General features: G+C 35.4%; 1 protein-coding gene across 4 annotated transcripts in view; it reads right to left on the reverse strand.

Moving 5' to 3' along the window:
• Window positions 1–16,802, reverse strand: part of SPAST (spastin) — a 78,665-nt gene that overhangs the window by 44,896 nt on the left and 16,967 nt on the right. The window contains exons 2-7 of one of the 4 annotated variants that reach the window (XM_046662960.1): window positions 16,304–16,387; window positions 13,986–14,069; window positions 7,662–7,757; window positions 1,723–1,910; window positions 957–1,090; window positions 578–671 (exon numbers count right to left, since the gene is read on the reverse strand). In XM_046662960.1, the coding sequence (XP_046518916.1) occupies window positions 578–671; window positions 957–1,090; window positions 1,723–1,910; window positions 7,662–7,757; window positions 13,986–14,069; window positions 16,304–16,387 (680 nt within the window). Of the gene's footprint in view, window positions 1–577; window positions 672–956; window positions 1,091–1,722; window positions 1,911–7,661; window positions 7,758–13,985; window positions 14,070–16,303; window positions 16,391–16,802 lie in introns of all 4 variants that reach the window. The other 3 variants (XM_046662959.1, XM_046662962.1, XM_046662961.1) reach the window with 3 other exon arrangements.

A 16,802-nucleotide genomic window follows, 5' to 3' on the forward strand; every position in this document is an offset into this window, starting at 1 on the left:
TGTGAAAATCCAAAACAGTGCTAAGTATGGAAAATTCAGTATTTATTATCAATTACTAAGACTACCTAACTTCTTTAGTGAATCTAAAACTATGGGATGGAAGGTTAGGTCCCTACCCATCATTCACTGGCTCTATACTTACTTTGATGACTTAATAGCCTTGAAAATAATTCTTTTAGAAATTGTTCTTCAAACTTAGACTCAATGAATAATTTTATCTTATTAGAAATTGTTCTTCAAACTTAGACTCAATGAATAATTTTATCTTAATTTCCCTTTTCTTCAGTATGATTTCTGTCTCTTAATTTTAAATGCTTGATATACAGATTATTTCCTATTACCTGCTTTTCCTATAAATGTTACTGGACTGGGAATTAGGAACCCTTATAGTCATTCTCCTCTCCTATAATAACTAGTCAACATGAATTGCTAATGTTTTTTCTTTTTAAAAACATTAAATCTACTGTTACATGATTATATGAATTAATCATTCTAGCAAAGCAGAAACATTTCTTTACCGCTACTACGGATTCAGTAATGGATGATGTTATAGGAAAATGATAACATAAGTCCTTACCTCAGGCCTCAAAGAAGGAAGAATAACAATTTCTTGTAATGCTTGTTTTGCCAACTCTTGGCCAGCAATATCATCAAATTTAACAGCTGTTCCACTAAGAGAGAGAATTTCAGTTAGCTCTACAATAGAAATATGCTTCAGATGTTATAATATGAAGTTTAAGCTCTATGAAACAGTCATTTTTGTGTTAACTGTGAAACTATTGTTAAATCAAGTAAAGCAATGGTTTTCTACATTTACAGTAATTTAAAACCATCATAAAAATTAAATATGTAAATCAGACAAGGTATTTATTATCTATTTCACTCATGATACATTTTACAAATTAAATTCAAAAATCAAAACTGTAAAATAAAACACTTCAGATGGCAAAACTTACTTGTCCACAATTTCGTTCATTATAAGGTTAGCAAGGCTGCTGTCCACATTCCTAAAATTCTTCAAGTCTTTCTTTTTTCGAGCAGCAGTTGTAGGGGTAGAAGGTTTATTTGTTCTATTTGTTTTTGGAGTACTCTGAAAGGACACAAAGCTTTAACGTGAAAACACAATCTAACATTTACACTTTTCACAAGTGAATTAATCTTAAGGTTCACAGAATTAAAGCTTTAAAAATAGGGAAAAGAATATAAAAATCCAAAAATTATATATTTACTTCAAGGTAACAGGGCATTCATTACAGACCTACATTTGGTATGAAGTGGGTTTATAGAGGATTTTATCTAACGAGATTTAGTTACTACAAAATAAAAAGGCTCTGTAACAACACAGTCATATAATCTTGATCCTTGTTAGAATTATAAGAAGACTCTAGGTATGTTTAATGTTATAAAATATTTACATAGATTTAAACAATTAAAAGATCAAATTTAAAATGAACTATATATAGCATTATATGAAACAGACTGAATAAGCAAACTTGCTATAAAGAACCTAAATAGGTCCAAAAGTAGTTAAAATAAGATTTGCTTTTTAATAGCAAGTTGCTCCTGTAGATTTAAAAAAGGAAAAATTATATGCAACTTTGTGGAAACCTATCAATTCCCTAAGGTATTATAAAGTACTTGTAATAAACTTAAGCAAGCATAACATGTTCAAAATTTTCTATTTGCAAAGGCATAGCAGTTAAAGTTATTGCCTTCAAATACCTTATGAGTGGCAGTTGCAGGACCAGGTCCCTGTCTCACTCCAGACACCATGGATAAACCACTGCAACTAGGTGCTCTGTGGTGGCCCGAAAGACCTGTGGATCCAGTTTTCATAACTGTTTTTGAACGAGGCAGTGAATTACTAGTGTGTGTTAAGGGATCTTTTCTCTTCGGAACAGCTCCACTTTCTATCAAGGAAAAAGTAAAACCATCATGGTTAGAAAACTGTGGCTAAACATTATAAAAAGTAATGATAAAGACCAGTACAAATGTGCAAACCCAAGCTAATAATTTTTTTTACTTCACCAATATTTTAAAATAAGATTTCAATCAGAATATATATTAGGGTGTCCACAGGTGGTGTCACTGGTCAGACAAGATTATGGTTATTTAGGTTTTTCCTTTTCCTGATGTATATTCTAATTTTCTTATAAAGAATATGTATTCATAATAAAAAGAAGCAATTTTATTTGTGGGGACAGGAGGAGGACATAGAAAGGATACCAAGCAAATAAAGCTGCCAAACACTGAAGAAACAAAATGCAGTAAAGTCATTAGGGATACCTTGTACAGAAGAAAAAAGGCACAGCATTATCTTGGTCTCAAACTTTTTTTGTGTGTGTGTGGGGAAGACTGGCCCTGAGCTAACATCTGTGCCAATCTTCCTCTATTTTGTATTTGGGATGCCACCATCGCATGGCTTGATGAGTGGTGTGTAGGTCCGTACCCAGGATCCGAACCAGCGAACCCTGGGCCACCAAAGTGGAGCACGAGAACTTAACCACTATGCCACCAGGTGAGCCCCCTCCTAAACTTTTAAGACTATAAAAGGGGCAGGCCCCATGGCCGAGTGGTTAAGTTCACGTGCTCCACTTCAGCAGCCCAGGGTTTCGCCAGTTCAAATCCTGGGCGTGGACCTGGCACTGCTCATCAGGCCATGCTGAGGGGGCGTCCCACATGCCACAACTAGAAGGACCCACAACTAAAAACAATATGCAACTATGTACCAGGGGACTTTGGGGAGAAAAAGGAAAAATAAAAATCTTCAAAAAAAAAAAAAAAAGTTCTGGCCTGGTGGCGCAGTGGTTAAGTGTGCACGTTGCGCTTCTCGGTGGCCCAGGTTCCAGATCCCGGTGTGGACACAGCACCACTTGGCAAAAAGCCATGCTGTGGTAGGCGTCCCACATATAAAATAGAGGAAGATGGGCATGGATGTTAGCTCAGGACCAGTCTTCCTCAGCAAAAAGAGGAAGATTGGCAGTAGTTAGCTCAGGGCTAATCTTCCTAAAAAAAAAAAAAAGGACTATAAAATATGAAAGTCTACAGTCTGCACCAACCAAAAGCTTCTTAAGTTAATCAATTTTAATTTAAAGAGTATAAAGATGTGCTGTATATATGTCAATAAACATGTAGAGAACACCTTCAATTAAGTCTAAAAGTTTATTTGACCTACCTACCTCCCTACAGTGCTCTTCTACATAAACTACACACTTTCAAATGTTCAAATCCCACTGCTTCTAAATAATATTTTTATATACCATCTAACAAACATCAGAGTTTATCAATATCAATGTTTACTGTGAAGACAAATGTTAAAAATCAGTCAGCAAATTAGAGTAGCCAAGAGAAAAGACAAAAGCATTATTTTTGCTTTTGTCATCAAATTCCGTAATATGGTTTAAGGAAACAAAGGACTGTCAATTGGTGTAAGAAATTAGCTTATTTAGAGAACCAAACAGTTTATCTCAGGTAAATTGTTACAAAATCAGAAAGAGTAAATAAAATTCAAGTCAAAGAAAAAACCAACATTCAGGATACCTTAAAATAAGATTCTGAATATTGAAATTGAATTTTTAATTGGCAGTGTGGGACAAAAATCAGGACCTCTAAGACAAGTGGAAGAATATATAGCATTGAGAAAGACAGTTTTAACCATTCACCCAAATACTTGATCAACTTTGAATCATTCACTTAGATTACAATAATCAAATTTATGATAATCATGAAGATTATTATAGACTCCCTCTAGACTATCTTGGATTGTTGTTCTAGGACATAAATGAACAGGTCTTCCAGAATTATTTCAGTCACGTTTAGAAGCTGAAACTATCCCTACCTCCCCAAGGGTCTTAGGATTGAAGATTCACTTAATTAAACAAACAAGTATATCAAACGTCCAATACGTACAGTGTACTAGGTGATGACAAATAGTAATAAGAAATGAAATATGATCCTTTTCCTCAAGAAGAGATTCAATGTACAGAAGACAAATAGAGAACAAATACAATATATGATAATTAGTAAAGGCATACCCAAATGATAAGAAAACTCAAAAGAAGGGAACTTCAGATAGAGTAAGATGATCAAGGGTTTTTTCCAGTAGATAAATGTAAAGTTCCGAATCATGTGTTCAAGGAACTAATGGATAGTGACCCTAAAGGAAGGACCAGGAAAGGATTCCAATATGACAATAAGCAAAAGCAAAGATGTGAAGATAAGCAAGATCTGACTGGGGTAATGATAAATAATAATTTCAGAGGAAAAAAAGGAGACTGGAAAAGAATTCCTTCAGACAGAAAATATATAGTATTGAGCCTATAAATGGAAAGAAATTTCCACAAGGAACTATGAGAATGACAGCAGAGTTTTCATAAAAAATAACAAAGCTCAGCAGGTAATGGCTTATGTTCAAAATGCTGAAGGGAAAAAAGTGTTAGCCTATATCAATTCTTTACCCAGATGACCTGTCACATAAGAATGAGGATATTTTCAGACATTAGAGAGATTAAAGAGAGTTTACTATCTACAAACTCTCATTAAAAGAACTACAGGGGCCGGCCCCGTGGCCAGGTGGTTAACTTCGAGCGCTCCACTGCGGCAGCCCAGGGTTTTGCCAGTTCGAATCCTGGGCACAGACATGGCACCGCTCATCAGGCCATGCTGAGGCGGCATCCCATATGCCACAACTAGAAGGACCCACAACTAAGAATATACAACTATGTACCGGGGGGCTTTGGGAAGAAAAAGGAAAAAACAAAATCTTAAAAAAAAAAAAAAAAAGAACTACGAAAGGAGGTCTTTTAGTTAAAAAGCAAATTAAATAGAAAGGAGTAAAAAAACTCTAATACAAAGTTAGAGAACGAGAAAAATCTGATAATCTGTGCAGAGGAAAAACTCAAAAAAGGAAATATAATTGGAACATACTATTTGGCTTTGGGTCAACAATATTTACTAAGTCATAATAACATGACTTCAGTATAACTAAAAATAGTGAGAGATATATACATACACACATATATGGAGATGAAGGGTGATGGTGGCATAAGAGAATTAAACCTTCTTCCACCCAAAGAAGAAGTCAATATATATCAAAAATTGATAAATCAGAAATCTTAATATAAGCACAATATTTGAAAATATAGTAGGAAGCACAAGAAAAAATAGCAAAAAGAGCTGAACACTGTATGAGAGGCAAACTAGGGGTGAAGGTAAGGAAGAGAGAAGGAAGAGGTGGAAAGGGGAGTAGTATTTTTCTTTATAAACTTTTCAGTATTTGCTTTTAATCAACCTTCTTGAAGTATAACCTACAAATAATAAATTACATCCATTTAAAATGTACAATTAGACGAGTTTATATTAAAGATAAATATAACTGTGAAATACCCACCAAAATCAAGATACAAAATATTTCCATCATAGCCTAAAGTGTCCTTGTATCTATTTGCACTCCATCCCTCTTACTGCCCCTGGCCCTAGGCAATCACTAACTGCTTTCTGACAATATAGGAGTCATCTGACTCAGTAATTTCTATTGATCTAAGTTCAAGGTCACTGAATTTTTCATTTAACATCTCACATCTGCTGTAGAGGCTATCTAGTAAATTTTTAATTAATTAATTAATTTTTTTGGTGAGGAAGATTGGCCCTGAGCTAACAACTGTGACAATCTTCCTTCATTCTGGATGTGGGACGTCGCCACAGCATGGCTTAATGAGTGGTTCATAGATCTGCCCCCAAGATCCAAACCCACAAACCTCAGGCCACCGAAGTGAGCACACAAACCCAACCACTACACTACCAGGCTGGCTCCATAAATTTTTTATTTCAGCAACTGTACTTTTCAACTTTAGAATTTTCATTATTTTTATTGTGTAGTTTATATTATTTGTTAAGATTGCAGGTTTGTTAACTGATGCCATATTTTCTTTTAATTCTTTGAACATATTTATAATAGCTGCTTTAAAGTCTTTGCTAAATTCAACATCTAGGCCCACTCAAGAGTCAGTTTCTGATTTGTTTTTCTTGAGTAAGCATCACACTTTCCTATTTCTTTGCATGTCTAGTAATTTTGAGCTGAAAATTGGACATTGTAGGTAATACATTGTAGTAATAAGTAGACTCTGGCATAACTATTTCCTGAGAGAGAGGAAGTAACTCATCCAAGTGAAACATCACAGAATGTTCCAGAAGTGAGTGACACTAATAACTGGGCCTGAGTGAGCCAGCTCATTCATTAGGACTGAATGGTTATTAAACACCAGTGCTGCATAAATTAGCTGTGAAGTCATTTTGTTCCCCAAAGTAGAAAACAGAATTAATAGAAGATTACTAGGAATCTGAAATAGTTTGATTTTTTTTCTAATGGGTCCCAGGAAGAGAAGTTTGCCTTTTTTTTTTTTTGCATAACAGAAAAATACAATGGGATCTTACATGTGGAATGAAGCAGAAGAGAATCAAGATAACAAGGGAAAGGCACACCAGTTTTTCAGGGCTAATAATTTTTTGCTGTTTACCCTGGTAGGATTATTAAGATCTCAAACTTGTATTCTGGAATTTAACTATTTACATGTGGTACAGTCTTATGTCTTTGTTTTTTCAAAAACTTCCTTATGAAAATGTCAGCCCTTCATAGCCATGCTAAGAGAAATAGGCAAAATACTTATCTCTATACTTGCAATGGTATTTTAAATCAGACAAAGAAGGAACAGGGAAAGGAATATAGCCACTGACCCGGGTCTCTCTACTGGAAGACCAAAACAAAGTGAGAACTCCTTAACAGAGAGGAGAAGCCACAAGGGAAAGAGCTGACGACCAATTGTCTCTTCCAGCCACAGAAATCCACTTTCTCTTCTCTATTAAAATCTTAAACGTTTTGTATTAAATACAATTAAAGAAGGCAGTCGTTTTATAGTCTAAACTAAGGTTTTTCTGCTACAGCGTGAATGAAGTAATATTTGCTTTAATAAAATTTAAGCTCTGGACATGAAACTAATGCTGAAAAAGCCACCAATAAAACCAGCCAAGACGTCAGAGAACCTAGGAAATGAAGATTCCTCCCAAGCAAACCAAACCAAATCAAAACACATTTAATGTTCTGTAGGAGTTGATACCCAAAAGTTCATGGAAAATACATTTAACCCATAGTAAATCATAGTATTCTAATGTTTCTCCTCACTATGTGAACTCAGCTTCGAATTTTCTCTAACAGGTACTATGACAAAACATTCATGTATAATATATATGAAAACTGACGTGCCATGAAAATTGATACATAATGAAGAAAAATTAAAATTTGTCCTAAAAAACACTCCTTCATAAAGATTTGGTACAGCTATCCATAAGAAAATCACAAACACTGAAAATACAAAAGAAACAAAAGGATATTTTAATACTTTACGAAAATGAACCTTCATATAAAATCTCAAAACTGGAGGCTGCAAAATATGCAAATAAAGCATGTTGAGAATGGTTATATCTTATTCGTTAGATTTTTATACACCATGAATGATGACAGGGACACTGTATTTTCAACATAGCCCTGCGGAAACAAAAACCAATTAAATCTAGCATTATGAAATCAAATCAACATTATGAGTTAAGTAGGACTCTACTTTGCATGCAAGCTTTATTATTTTATATGTTAGTTAACCTAAACCCACCTGACTGGAGATGTCCATTGCGGCACGTCAAGTTAGTACTGTCATTATAGACATCCGTTTGTGACTTGGAAAATTGCAAAACTGGTTGCAGCTTCTCTATGCAACAGAGGGGGGCAAAAAGAACAAAATAAACAAAAAGAAAAAAATACATAATGACCAAATAAAATGTGCACGTGAAAATGAAAAATGACTCAAGGTGTTACAAGCTTGTTATATAATGAAGGGTTTTTGCATTTATATAAAAGTATAATTAGTAAAAACTCAGACATTAAAATAGCAATAGAAATTAATAAGTGAATGGCCATGTTCAAAATATGCCTGATTCAGGTTTGGTTACCTGACGCAGTTTCATCTCACTACTATCACTGGCAAATATTTACTAAATATTTAGTATGTGCAAATCATTGTGAAGGGAGAGCAGTATGGATTTAAAAAGATGAATATGGTCTCTACCACCCAGACACTTATTAAATATAGTTGGCAACTTACAACACAAATATATATATTTATTTTAAAAAGATGGTATAGCACAAAAGAAAGAGAACATTAAAAAGGCTTTACAGAGGAAGTGGACTGTGAGTTGGCTAGAATTTGAAAAGATAAAAAGAAAGGACATTTCAGGAAAAGAGAACAGCACTTAAAATGACACAGAAGGAAACTATAAGGAGTGTCTAGGAAATGCCATATTCAGCTACATGTGTAGGGCAAAAAATAAAGGTAACAAAGCAGAATGGAATAAGCATGCTGCAGAATTGTGCATACAGTACTCCACCATTTATTTAAACACACATGTGCACATTTGTATACACGAAGATTACCCCTAAAAAGGACCCAGAGAAACTGGTAATAGCAGCTGCCTCTGGGGAGGGGAAATGAGTGACTGGGGCATAGCATGGGATGGATGTTTTTCATACTTTAAAAATTTTGTAGCATGTGCCTATATTACCTACTTTAAAATTAACCAATTAAAGATCTAAAAGGATTTTTTTTTTTTTGGTGAGGAAGATTGTCCCTGAGCTAACACCTGTTGCCAATCTCCTCTTTTTGCTTGAGGAAGATTGTCCCTGAGCTGACATCTGTGCCAGTCTTCCTCTATTCTGTATGTGGGACGCCACCACAACATGGCTTGACGAGCAGTGTGTAGGTCTGTGCCTGGGATCCAAATCAGCGAACCCTGGGCCACTGAAGTGGAGCACATGAACTTAACCACTACGCCATCAGGCGAGCCCCTAAAAGGATTATTTTAACCTATCTCCACTTCAAATAACAACAACAAATCCTTCCCAGATCTGAGTCTCTATGTCTAGTACCTGAAACCCAAGAGGGTAGCAGTGTGAGCTTCCTTGCCACCCTATGTCACTGCTGCACTTTCTCAAGTCAAATACACACTGCTAGCTGACAAACACCCTGCTCCACCACTTACTCACTAGTATGAACTTGCTTTAGCCTCAGTTTTCTGAGGGTATCAAGGATTAAATAAAATAATAAACATAAAGCACCTACCCTGTGCTTCATTTGTAATAGGGGGTCAATTTTTACCGTATTTATTTTGTCAAAATACTCCAAGTTGCCACGGCTGAGTCTTTTCTTGTGTACTACGAAGTCAATGAATATATGCAAAAACGCAGCACATGTATACTAACTCTCCTAAACTTTCATTTCTAAGGTCAGACAAGCAGGCACCATGCTTGGTTTACGGTACAACCACACATGCCTTTGGGACAGGTTAAATAGCAGCTACCCTTTCTACAGAAAGCACAAAGTACTGCACAGCTTTTGTATCCTAGAACTGGCTGATACAATATACCTAGGAGCTTTTTTTTTGTTAGTTAACAGGTAGGTCATCTGATTTTTCTCAGTGATAATACTCCTCAAATCACCATACTGAGAAAGAAACCATTTGTGTTCGTAAAAGACATAAATTAGAAAAAACACTGATTTGTAAATGTCTTCTTTATCAATTAACACTTTCTTCAATGAAATGCAACAAAAAGTTCAATGAAACCTTCATTATATAGTAAAAATAAACAGAAATTAAATCCTTAGTTTCGATAACCAATAACTAGGAATAAAAAGCCAAGAACTGCTGGGCCGGCTCCGTGGCCAAGTGGTTAAGTTCGCGTGCTCTGGTTTAGCGGCCCAGGGTTTTGCCAGTTTGCATCCTGAGCGCCGACATGGCATCACTCATCAGGCCATGTTGACGCAGCGTCCCAAATACCACAACTAGAAGAACCCACAACTAAAATATACAACTACGTACCGGGGGGACTGGGGAGAAAAAGCAGAAAAAAAGAAAGCCAAGAACTCATTTTTAGCTGTGTAGGTTTTAGATCTATATGCATAGAAACACACATATACACAATTGCAGTACACTGTTAATGTGAACCTGCTCCAATTCATTTTCTTTTTTCTTTTTGAGGAAGATTAGCCCTGAGCTAACAAGCGCTGCCAATCCTCCTCTTTTCTGGTGAGGAAGACTGGCCCTGAGCTAACATTTGTGCCCATCTTCCTCTACTTTATATGTCGGATACCTGCCACAGCATGGCTTGAGAAGCAGTGCGTAGGTCCACACCTGGGATCTGAACCAGCAAACCCTGGGCCACCAAAGCAGAACATGCAAACTTAACTGCTGTGCCACCAGGCTGGCCCCTCCAATTCAGTTTTGTAAAAGAAAGTAAACTTAACTTACTGCTTCCTTTTATAATGACTAAAGGTTGCATAGATTAATCAATGATTTAAAACAAAACAGTCACCTTGCTTCTTGACCCCCTCACATGCAATCCCCACACAATCATCTGAGTGATCTACTAAAAAGGAAAATCTTACCATATAACTCTCTTGCTTAAAACCCTTTAGCAGCTTCCCATTGCCCAGAGATTACTACTCAAGCTCCTTTCTATGACAAACAAGGCTTTCCATAATGTGCCTACATTTCTCATGCCTCAGCAATCCCAACTTTACGTCTCTACTATCACCCTTCCTCCTCACCATGCTGTTTCTTGCCCTTTGAATCTTTGTTCACGCTGTTACACCTTCCCAAAATGTCTTTTCGCTCAAACAGTCTCTAACAACTTCTACTTATCTTTTTTAAGGCTTCTTACGGCCTTTTATCAGCTCTTACTTCTCTCTGGACCATTCTTCTCCCAGATACCTGCATGGCTAACTCATGTCAACTTCTCAAAAAGGCATACCCTGACCATCCTATTTAAAGCTAAAAACCCAAACCACCTCCTGTCCACCCCTAAACTCCCTTTACTGTGTTCTCATTTTTCTTTTTTCCATATATTTATCACCTAACATGTCGTACAATTTATTTTTTTTATGTTTACTGCTTACTCCCTGATAGACTATAAATTCTATCGAAGGAGGGATTCTTGTCTGTATCCTAAAGTGCCTAGAACAGTACCTAGCACATGGTAATTACCAATAAATATTTGCTGAGTTAATAAATACACTGTTTATATTCCTTGGCACTGTACCTAGTACAGAGTAAGGACTTAATAAAAGGATGTTGAATGAAGCTGGATTTTTTAAAAAAAATGTAACCTCCAGGTATACCAAGATGCCAATGCCAAAATCATCCATCTATAGCAGGTCCTACAGTTAAGCTTTGCTCTAAGGTTCATTTTCACTAAACTGAAAATATATAATATAAATGAACTCTTCCCATCTTTATGAGAGAGGCTGCATCCTCTCAAACCAGTCTGAATGGAGACCTCTCCATCTTAATTAGATACCTATCAGGCATCCCACCTTTGAAAACCTCCATTTCTTAACCAACACATAACACACAAATATGCTCTACTATGCATTTGTGCACAGCTCTTTTTTACTGTCTTCTGAGTTCCTAGAAAACAGGAGTATGTTGATGTCTCCTATCTCACCCGCTCCGTTTTAAAGTAACATCTTTCATGAGTGGCACACAGCACTTTTGAGGATGACAATAGACAACAACATCCAAAATATTAACTCTTTTAATACCTAGCTTCATGTTCTATATATCCTCTTTTTGTCCTCTCTTCTAATAACACAGGAAATTACAAAGTCACATTTAAAGACAAGTCTATAATTGATGAGATGATTCCAATGTTTTATCATATCACAACTTCATATAAAAGATAAAAAATAATGATTTAATTCGAAACATGTTACAAAATGTTCCATCATCAAACAATCTGCATCATATGCTACTTTGTACATATACTAAAAGGCATTATAGTTAAAACACTGAAAGTACCAATTAGAACAATTAGAGGATTATTTTATTACAATAACCTTTGATATAATATTTAATTGTATTTGATACAGTAATAATCTTCACTTAGGAAGTAAGAAGACAAACTCTGTCAGCCACAGGAGCCAGGGGAACATTGCCTTGTTAGCGACCTGAAAACAGTATGGGTCTCTTTTTCAACGATGTGGGGCAAAAAACTTACACAAACACAATGGACCATACAAGAATGAATGAATGAATGAAATATATATAGACATGTGTGGATATACGTATTTCCACAAAAGCAGGGGTGGTGATTACAGACAAGTAAGGAGATGAACAAAAAACAGCATTTTTGTGTACTTACTATGGGTGAGGTTTGTTCAATAATTCAATGGTCACAAATATGGTGAGGTATATTATCTATTAGCCTCATATTACAAATGAGGTAAAGAAGCTTCACGCATGCTGAATAACCCACCACAAATCACAGAGCAATGAATAAATGAGCTCTGCCTGTTTACCAAATATATACTATTTCTATCATATTAAGCTATGTTAAAACCACCCAAGAAGGGTGTGTTTTAGTTCCACTTTGTTTTAGGGATAGTTTACCTTAAAAATACCTTTTTAAAAACTATACATCAAATAGAAGATGAGACCTATATAGACCTATTCCAGCTAATGAATGCAGAAAGAATGACAGAATTTTGTCACTATACATCAGTATCAACTGCTGCTAATATCACAAGATGTCAGAACTACTGATGGGTGAACACACAACCACCCATCAAGTAGTCTATTATTAAAAAATAAAAATCAACTTTCAATCCAATCAAGGCTCTATATCCAACTATCAATGTATAGGAAGGGCAGAAGAACACATTTAAAGACACCAGGGAGATGCATGCAGCAAAAGTCAGACTGTAGGAAACAATATATGGCAAAGATCTGGTTCATTAACAAATAAATTGCAAGAAAAAGAAAAACAGATGTACCTGTATATTAAAAGAGACATACTGTATGGATCTTCTTGAGATCCTGATTCAAACAACTAAATTATTAAAAAAAATAGTAAGAGTTACTAAATTATGAAACACTAACTGGATATTATTTAAATTATATATTTTATATTATATATAAATTATATTATGAACACTGACCTTCTTTTGGCCATTATTTTTTTGTTAATATTAAAAGAAACTATTGGTTATTTTTTAGGTATGATAATGGTATTTTGGCCATTTTATTTTTAAAGCGTCTTTATCTTTTAGGGACACAATATGAAATTCTTATGAATGACATTTAAAAACATCAAGAATTTGTTTCAAAATAGTACGAAGTGGGGGGCCAGCCTGGTGGCAGAGTGGTTAAGTTTGCATGTTCCACTTTGGTGGCCCGGGGTTCACTGGTTCGGATCCCGGATGAGGACCTACACACTGCTTGTCAAACCATGCTGTGGCATGCATCCCACATATAAAGTAGAGGAAGATGGGCATGGATGTTAGCTCAGGACCAGTCTTCCTCAGCAAAAAGAGGAGGACTGGTAGCAGAAGTTAGATCAGGGCTAATCTTCCTCAAAAAAAAAAAAAAAGTATGAATTGGGGAAAGTGGGTAGGAAGATAAACTGGAGTTGGTAAACTTTTCCTGTAAAAAGCCAAATAGTAAATATTAAAACAGTTTTAAAAAGCTATATATTAAAAGGCTTTGAAGGCTGTTATGATCTCTGTACCAACTATTCAACACTATCATTGTAGCATGAAAGCAGCCAGACAATATGTAAAAGAATGGGAGTAGCTCTGTGCCAGTAAAACTTTACTTATAAAAATAGGCAGTGAACTGGGTTTAGCCCAATGGCTGTAGTTTGCCATCCCTTGGTATGGATAAATCAAGACTGACCATGAGTTGATAATTATTAAAGCTGAGTGATGAATAGTTAGGAGTTCATTATACTCTTCCATTGTGTACATGTTAGAAATTTTCTAAGTTAAAAAAAAAAGCCTAGGTCATATTTTCAAGGTCACTGATCTATTTCCAGGTATATTTAAAGTTTCACTGAACACACATTTCAAATACATCTCATTCCAATTATGCAATTCATTAACTGATACCTAGAAGTTGTAAACGGTCCTTGGCCATAACTAAATTAGTCATCATTTTAGCTTGAAGGCGTCTAGCTCTTTCACATTGTTCACCTAAAGGAAAAAACAGATAAAAAAGAATTAAAATATCCACATTTTCCTACTAATATTGCTTCAAGGTAAAATATATTGCCCCAACTAATCTCATAAGCAATCAAAGTTTATCTGAAGAAATTAAGAAAGTATTATTTTCAAATAATATCTGAAAAAAAAATCAGTTACACTTCCTTATGATGGTTTCAGACCTACTGGAGTATTTCGTGGATTTCATGTGCATTTCATGGATTCTGAGACATGTTTTTCCCTACATTTTAAAACCTTTGAAATTGGGATGTATATTAGAACCAGAACCAACTTACTAATGCTATCAGTCAAGCTGAAATTATAATATAGTTTATTATTGCCTGTGTGTGCACAAATTTGGTCATAGATATTAGTACTGCTGTTATAGCTACATCTAATAAGATTAAAACAGCATATTTGATAAGGTTAAAATTCAAATTCTAAGTGATGAGAAGAGAATGTGTCATGGTTTAATTGACATTGTTTTTTCCTGCAGTGGTACAATTAAATTCAATAACATACTGTTTTTCTTATAACCCACTAATTTTCTTCTAACTCTTCTTCTTTTTTCTTATTCTCCTCAAAGCCCCCTAGTACACAGTTGTATATTCTAGTTGTAGGTCCTTCTAGTTCTGCTATTTGGGACACCACCTCAGCATGGCTTGATGAGCAGTGCTAGATCCGTGCCCAGGATCTGAATCAGTGAAACCCCGGGCTGCCAAAGCAGAGCATGTGAACTTAACCACTCAGCCACAGGGCTGGCCCCTCTTCTAACTCTTCTATGCAACTGACAACGAACAGCAAACATATTTTGCATATAATTCATAAAGTCATGCTCATAAACTCATGAAAATCTCAAAGGCTCAACCTCTCATATTTACTTGTTCTATTCTGCTCTCTTTTATGCAGGAGACCAGTAGCTAGAGAAGTAGTCTAAATAAAAAGAGGACAGAAAAAAAACGATGGTAAAAACTGGACACAATGTAATTATTGGAGATTAGTTGATGTAGCAGTATAGTCAGCCAGACAGAAAACAAACATCCATTGGGTGATCCATAAGGCTAAGATTCTTAGCCTACATATTATAATTTTTGCTTCTGAATTTATTTTAGCTATGATAAAGTGAAGTACTTTACTTATTTAATACTGGCACCCACACACTACACACTATTCACAGCATAGTATTTAAGAATTCAGACTCTGAAGTCAGACTGCCTGGGTTCAAACCCTGACTCTACCACTCGCTAGCTGTAAGACCTTGGGGAAGTTACTTCACTTCTTTGTACTTAAGGCTATTCATCTGAAAAATAAGGATAACGTCAGCAGCCTCAGAGTGTGGAGTTGTGGTGAAAATTAAGAGAGCTAATATATATGACGCACTTACAATGATGCTTGGGCACATAGTAAGTGTGCAATAAATGTTATTTATATATTTAAAGATAACATTAGACTCTAATTTTTAATTTGAAGTGATAGGAAAGTAAAGATGAGAAATAACTGCTTTGGGGTGCCAGCCCCATGGCTGAGTGGTTGAGTTGAAACACTCCACTTAAGCTGCCCAGGGTTCACTGGTTTGGATCCTGGGCGCAGACCTACATACTGCTCATCAGGCCATGCTGTGGTGGCATCCCAAATAGAAGAGGTAGAAGGACTTACAACTAGGATATACAGCTGTGTACTGGGGCTTTGGGGAGGTAAAAAGTGGAAAAAAAAAGGCAGATTGGCAACAGATGTTAGCTCAGGGCCAATCTTAAAAAAAAAAAAAAAAAGAAAGAAAGAAAGAACTGCTTTGGTTTTAAAAAGCCAAGTGTGAATCAAAGACATTTCCAGCTCATATTTTAACGTGGAGTCAAGCAGTACTCACAAGCACAAAGGGGAGTCTGTGGGTTAACCACTCTTTCCCTGCCTCAACAATGAGGAATGGACTACTTGGTTTCAATAGGGCTAAAAATAGACCTAAAACATCACAAACAGTGGGTCCAAGGAGGACACAAGTAATATACTGATTACTGCTTGACTGCCACAGGTAATCAAGTTTGAGCATATCTGGTTATAATTTCATTTTTAGCATAGGTAATAAAGCATTAACCATAAGTCTACAAAGACTGAAAGTAACATTTAAAAATCTGCTAAATATCTTCATTAAGATAAATGGATCTCAAATCAGGGCAATCATGTGAATACAATTTGGAATGGCTACTAAACAAATGTAAATATAACCTTACCTTGTCCTGTAACTATCACAGCTATTCCTTTTTCTAATTCTTCAATACCTTTCTTATACCATTCCACAGCTTGCTCCTTTTGTCCTGCTTTAAAATAGAAATAATTATTTGTATATATCACAAGTATGAAGAATACACTAAACATTTCCCAAAGTATGCTATTAAGGTGATATATGAAAAAGATGGTTGTGATCAAATAAGTCTGAAAAACATTACTATATGACTTCTTAGTACCTTGGGCATCTTAATGTGCATGTGAATCTCCAAGAAAGAGATATAACCTTTGATGTTTCTCAAAATTTTAGGGCTGTGAGTTCTTTATTTGCTTATCATCTCTTTGTACTGATGCTTATAACCATTGAAATGCTGTACTAGGGAAAGAAATTTTATTCAGGGAGAATTTATTTTAAATAAATGTTCTTTTAAAATACATATTGTTAGAAAATATAAACATGATTTCAATAATAGTGAGGAAAAAAGCTCCGTCTAATCTAAGTAT

The sequence above is a fragment of the Equus quagga genome, chromosome 5, assembly GCF_021613505.1.
Source record: "Equus quagga isolate Etosha38 chromosome 5, UCLA_HA_Equagga_1.0, whole genome shotgun sequence".
Lineage (NCBI taxonomy): Eukaryota > Metazoa > Chordata > Mammalia > Perissodactyla > Equidae > Equus > Equus quagga.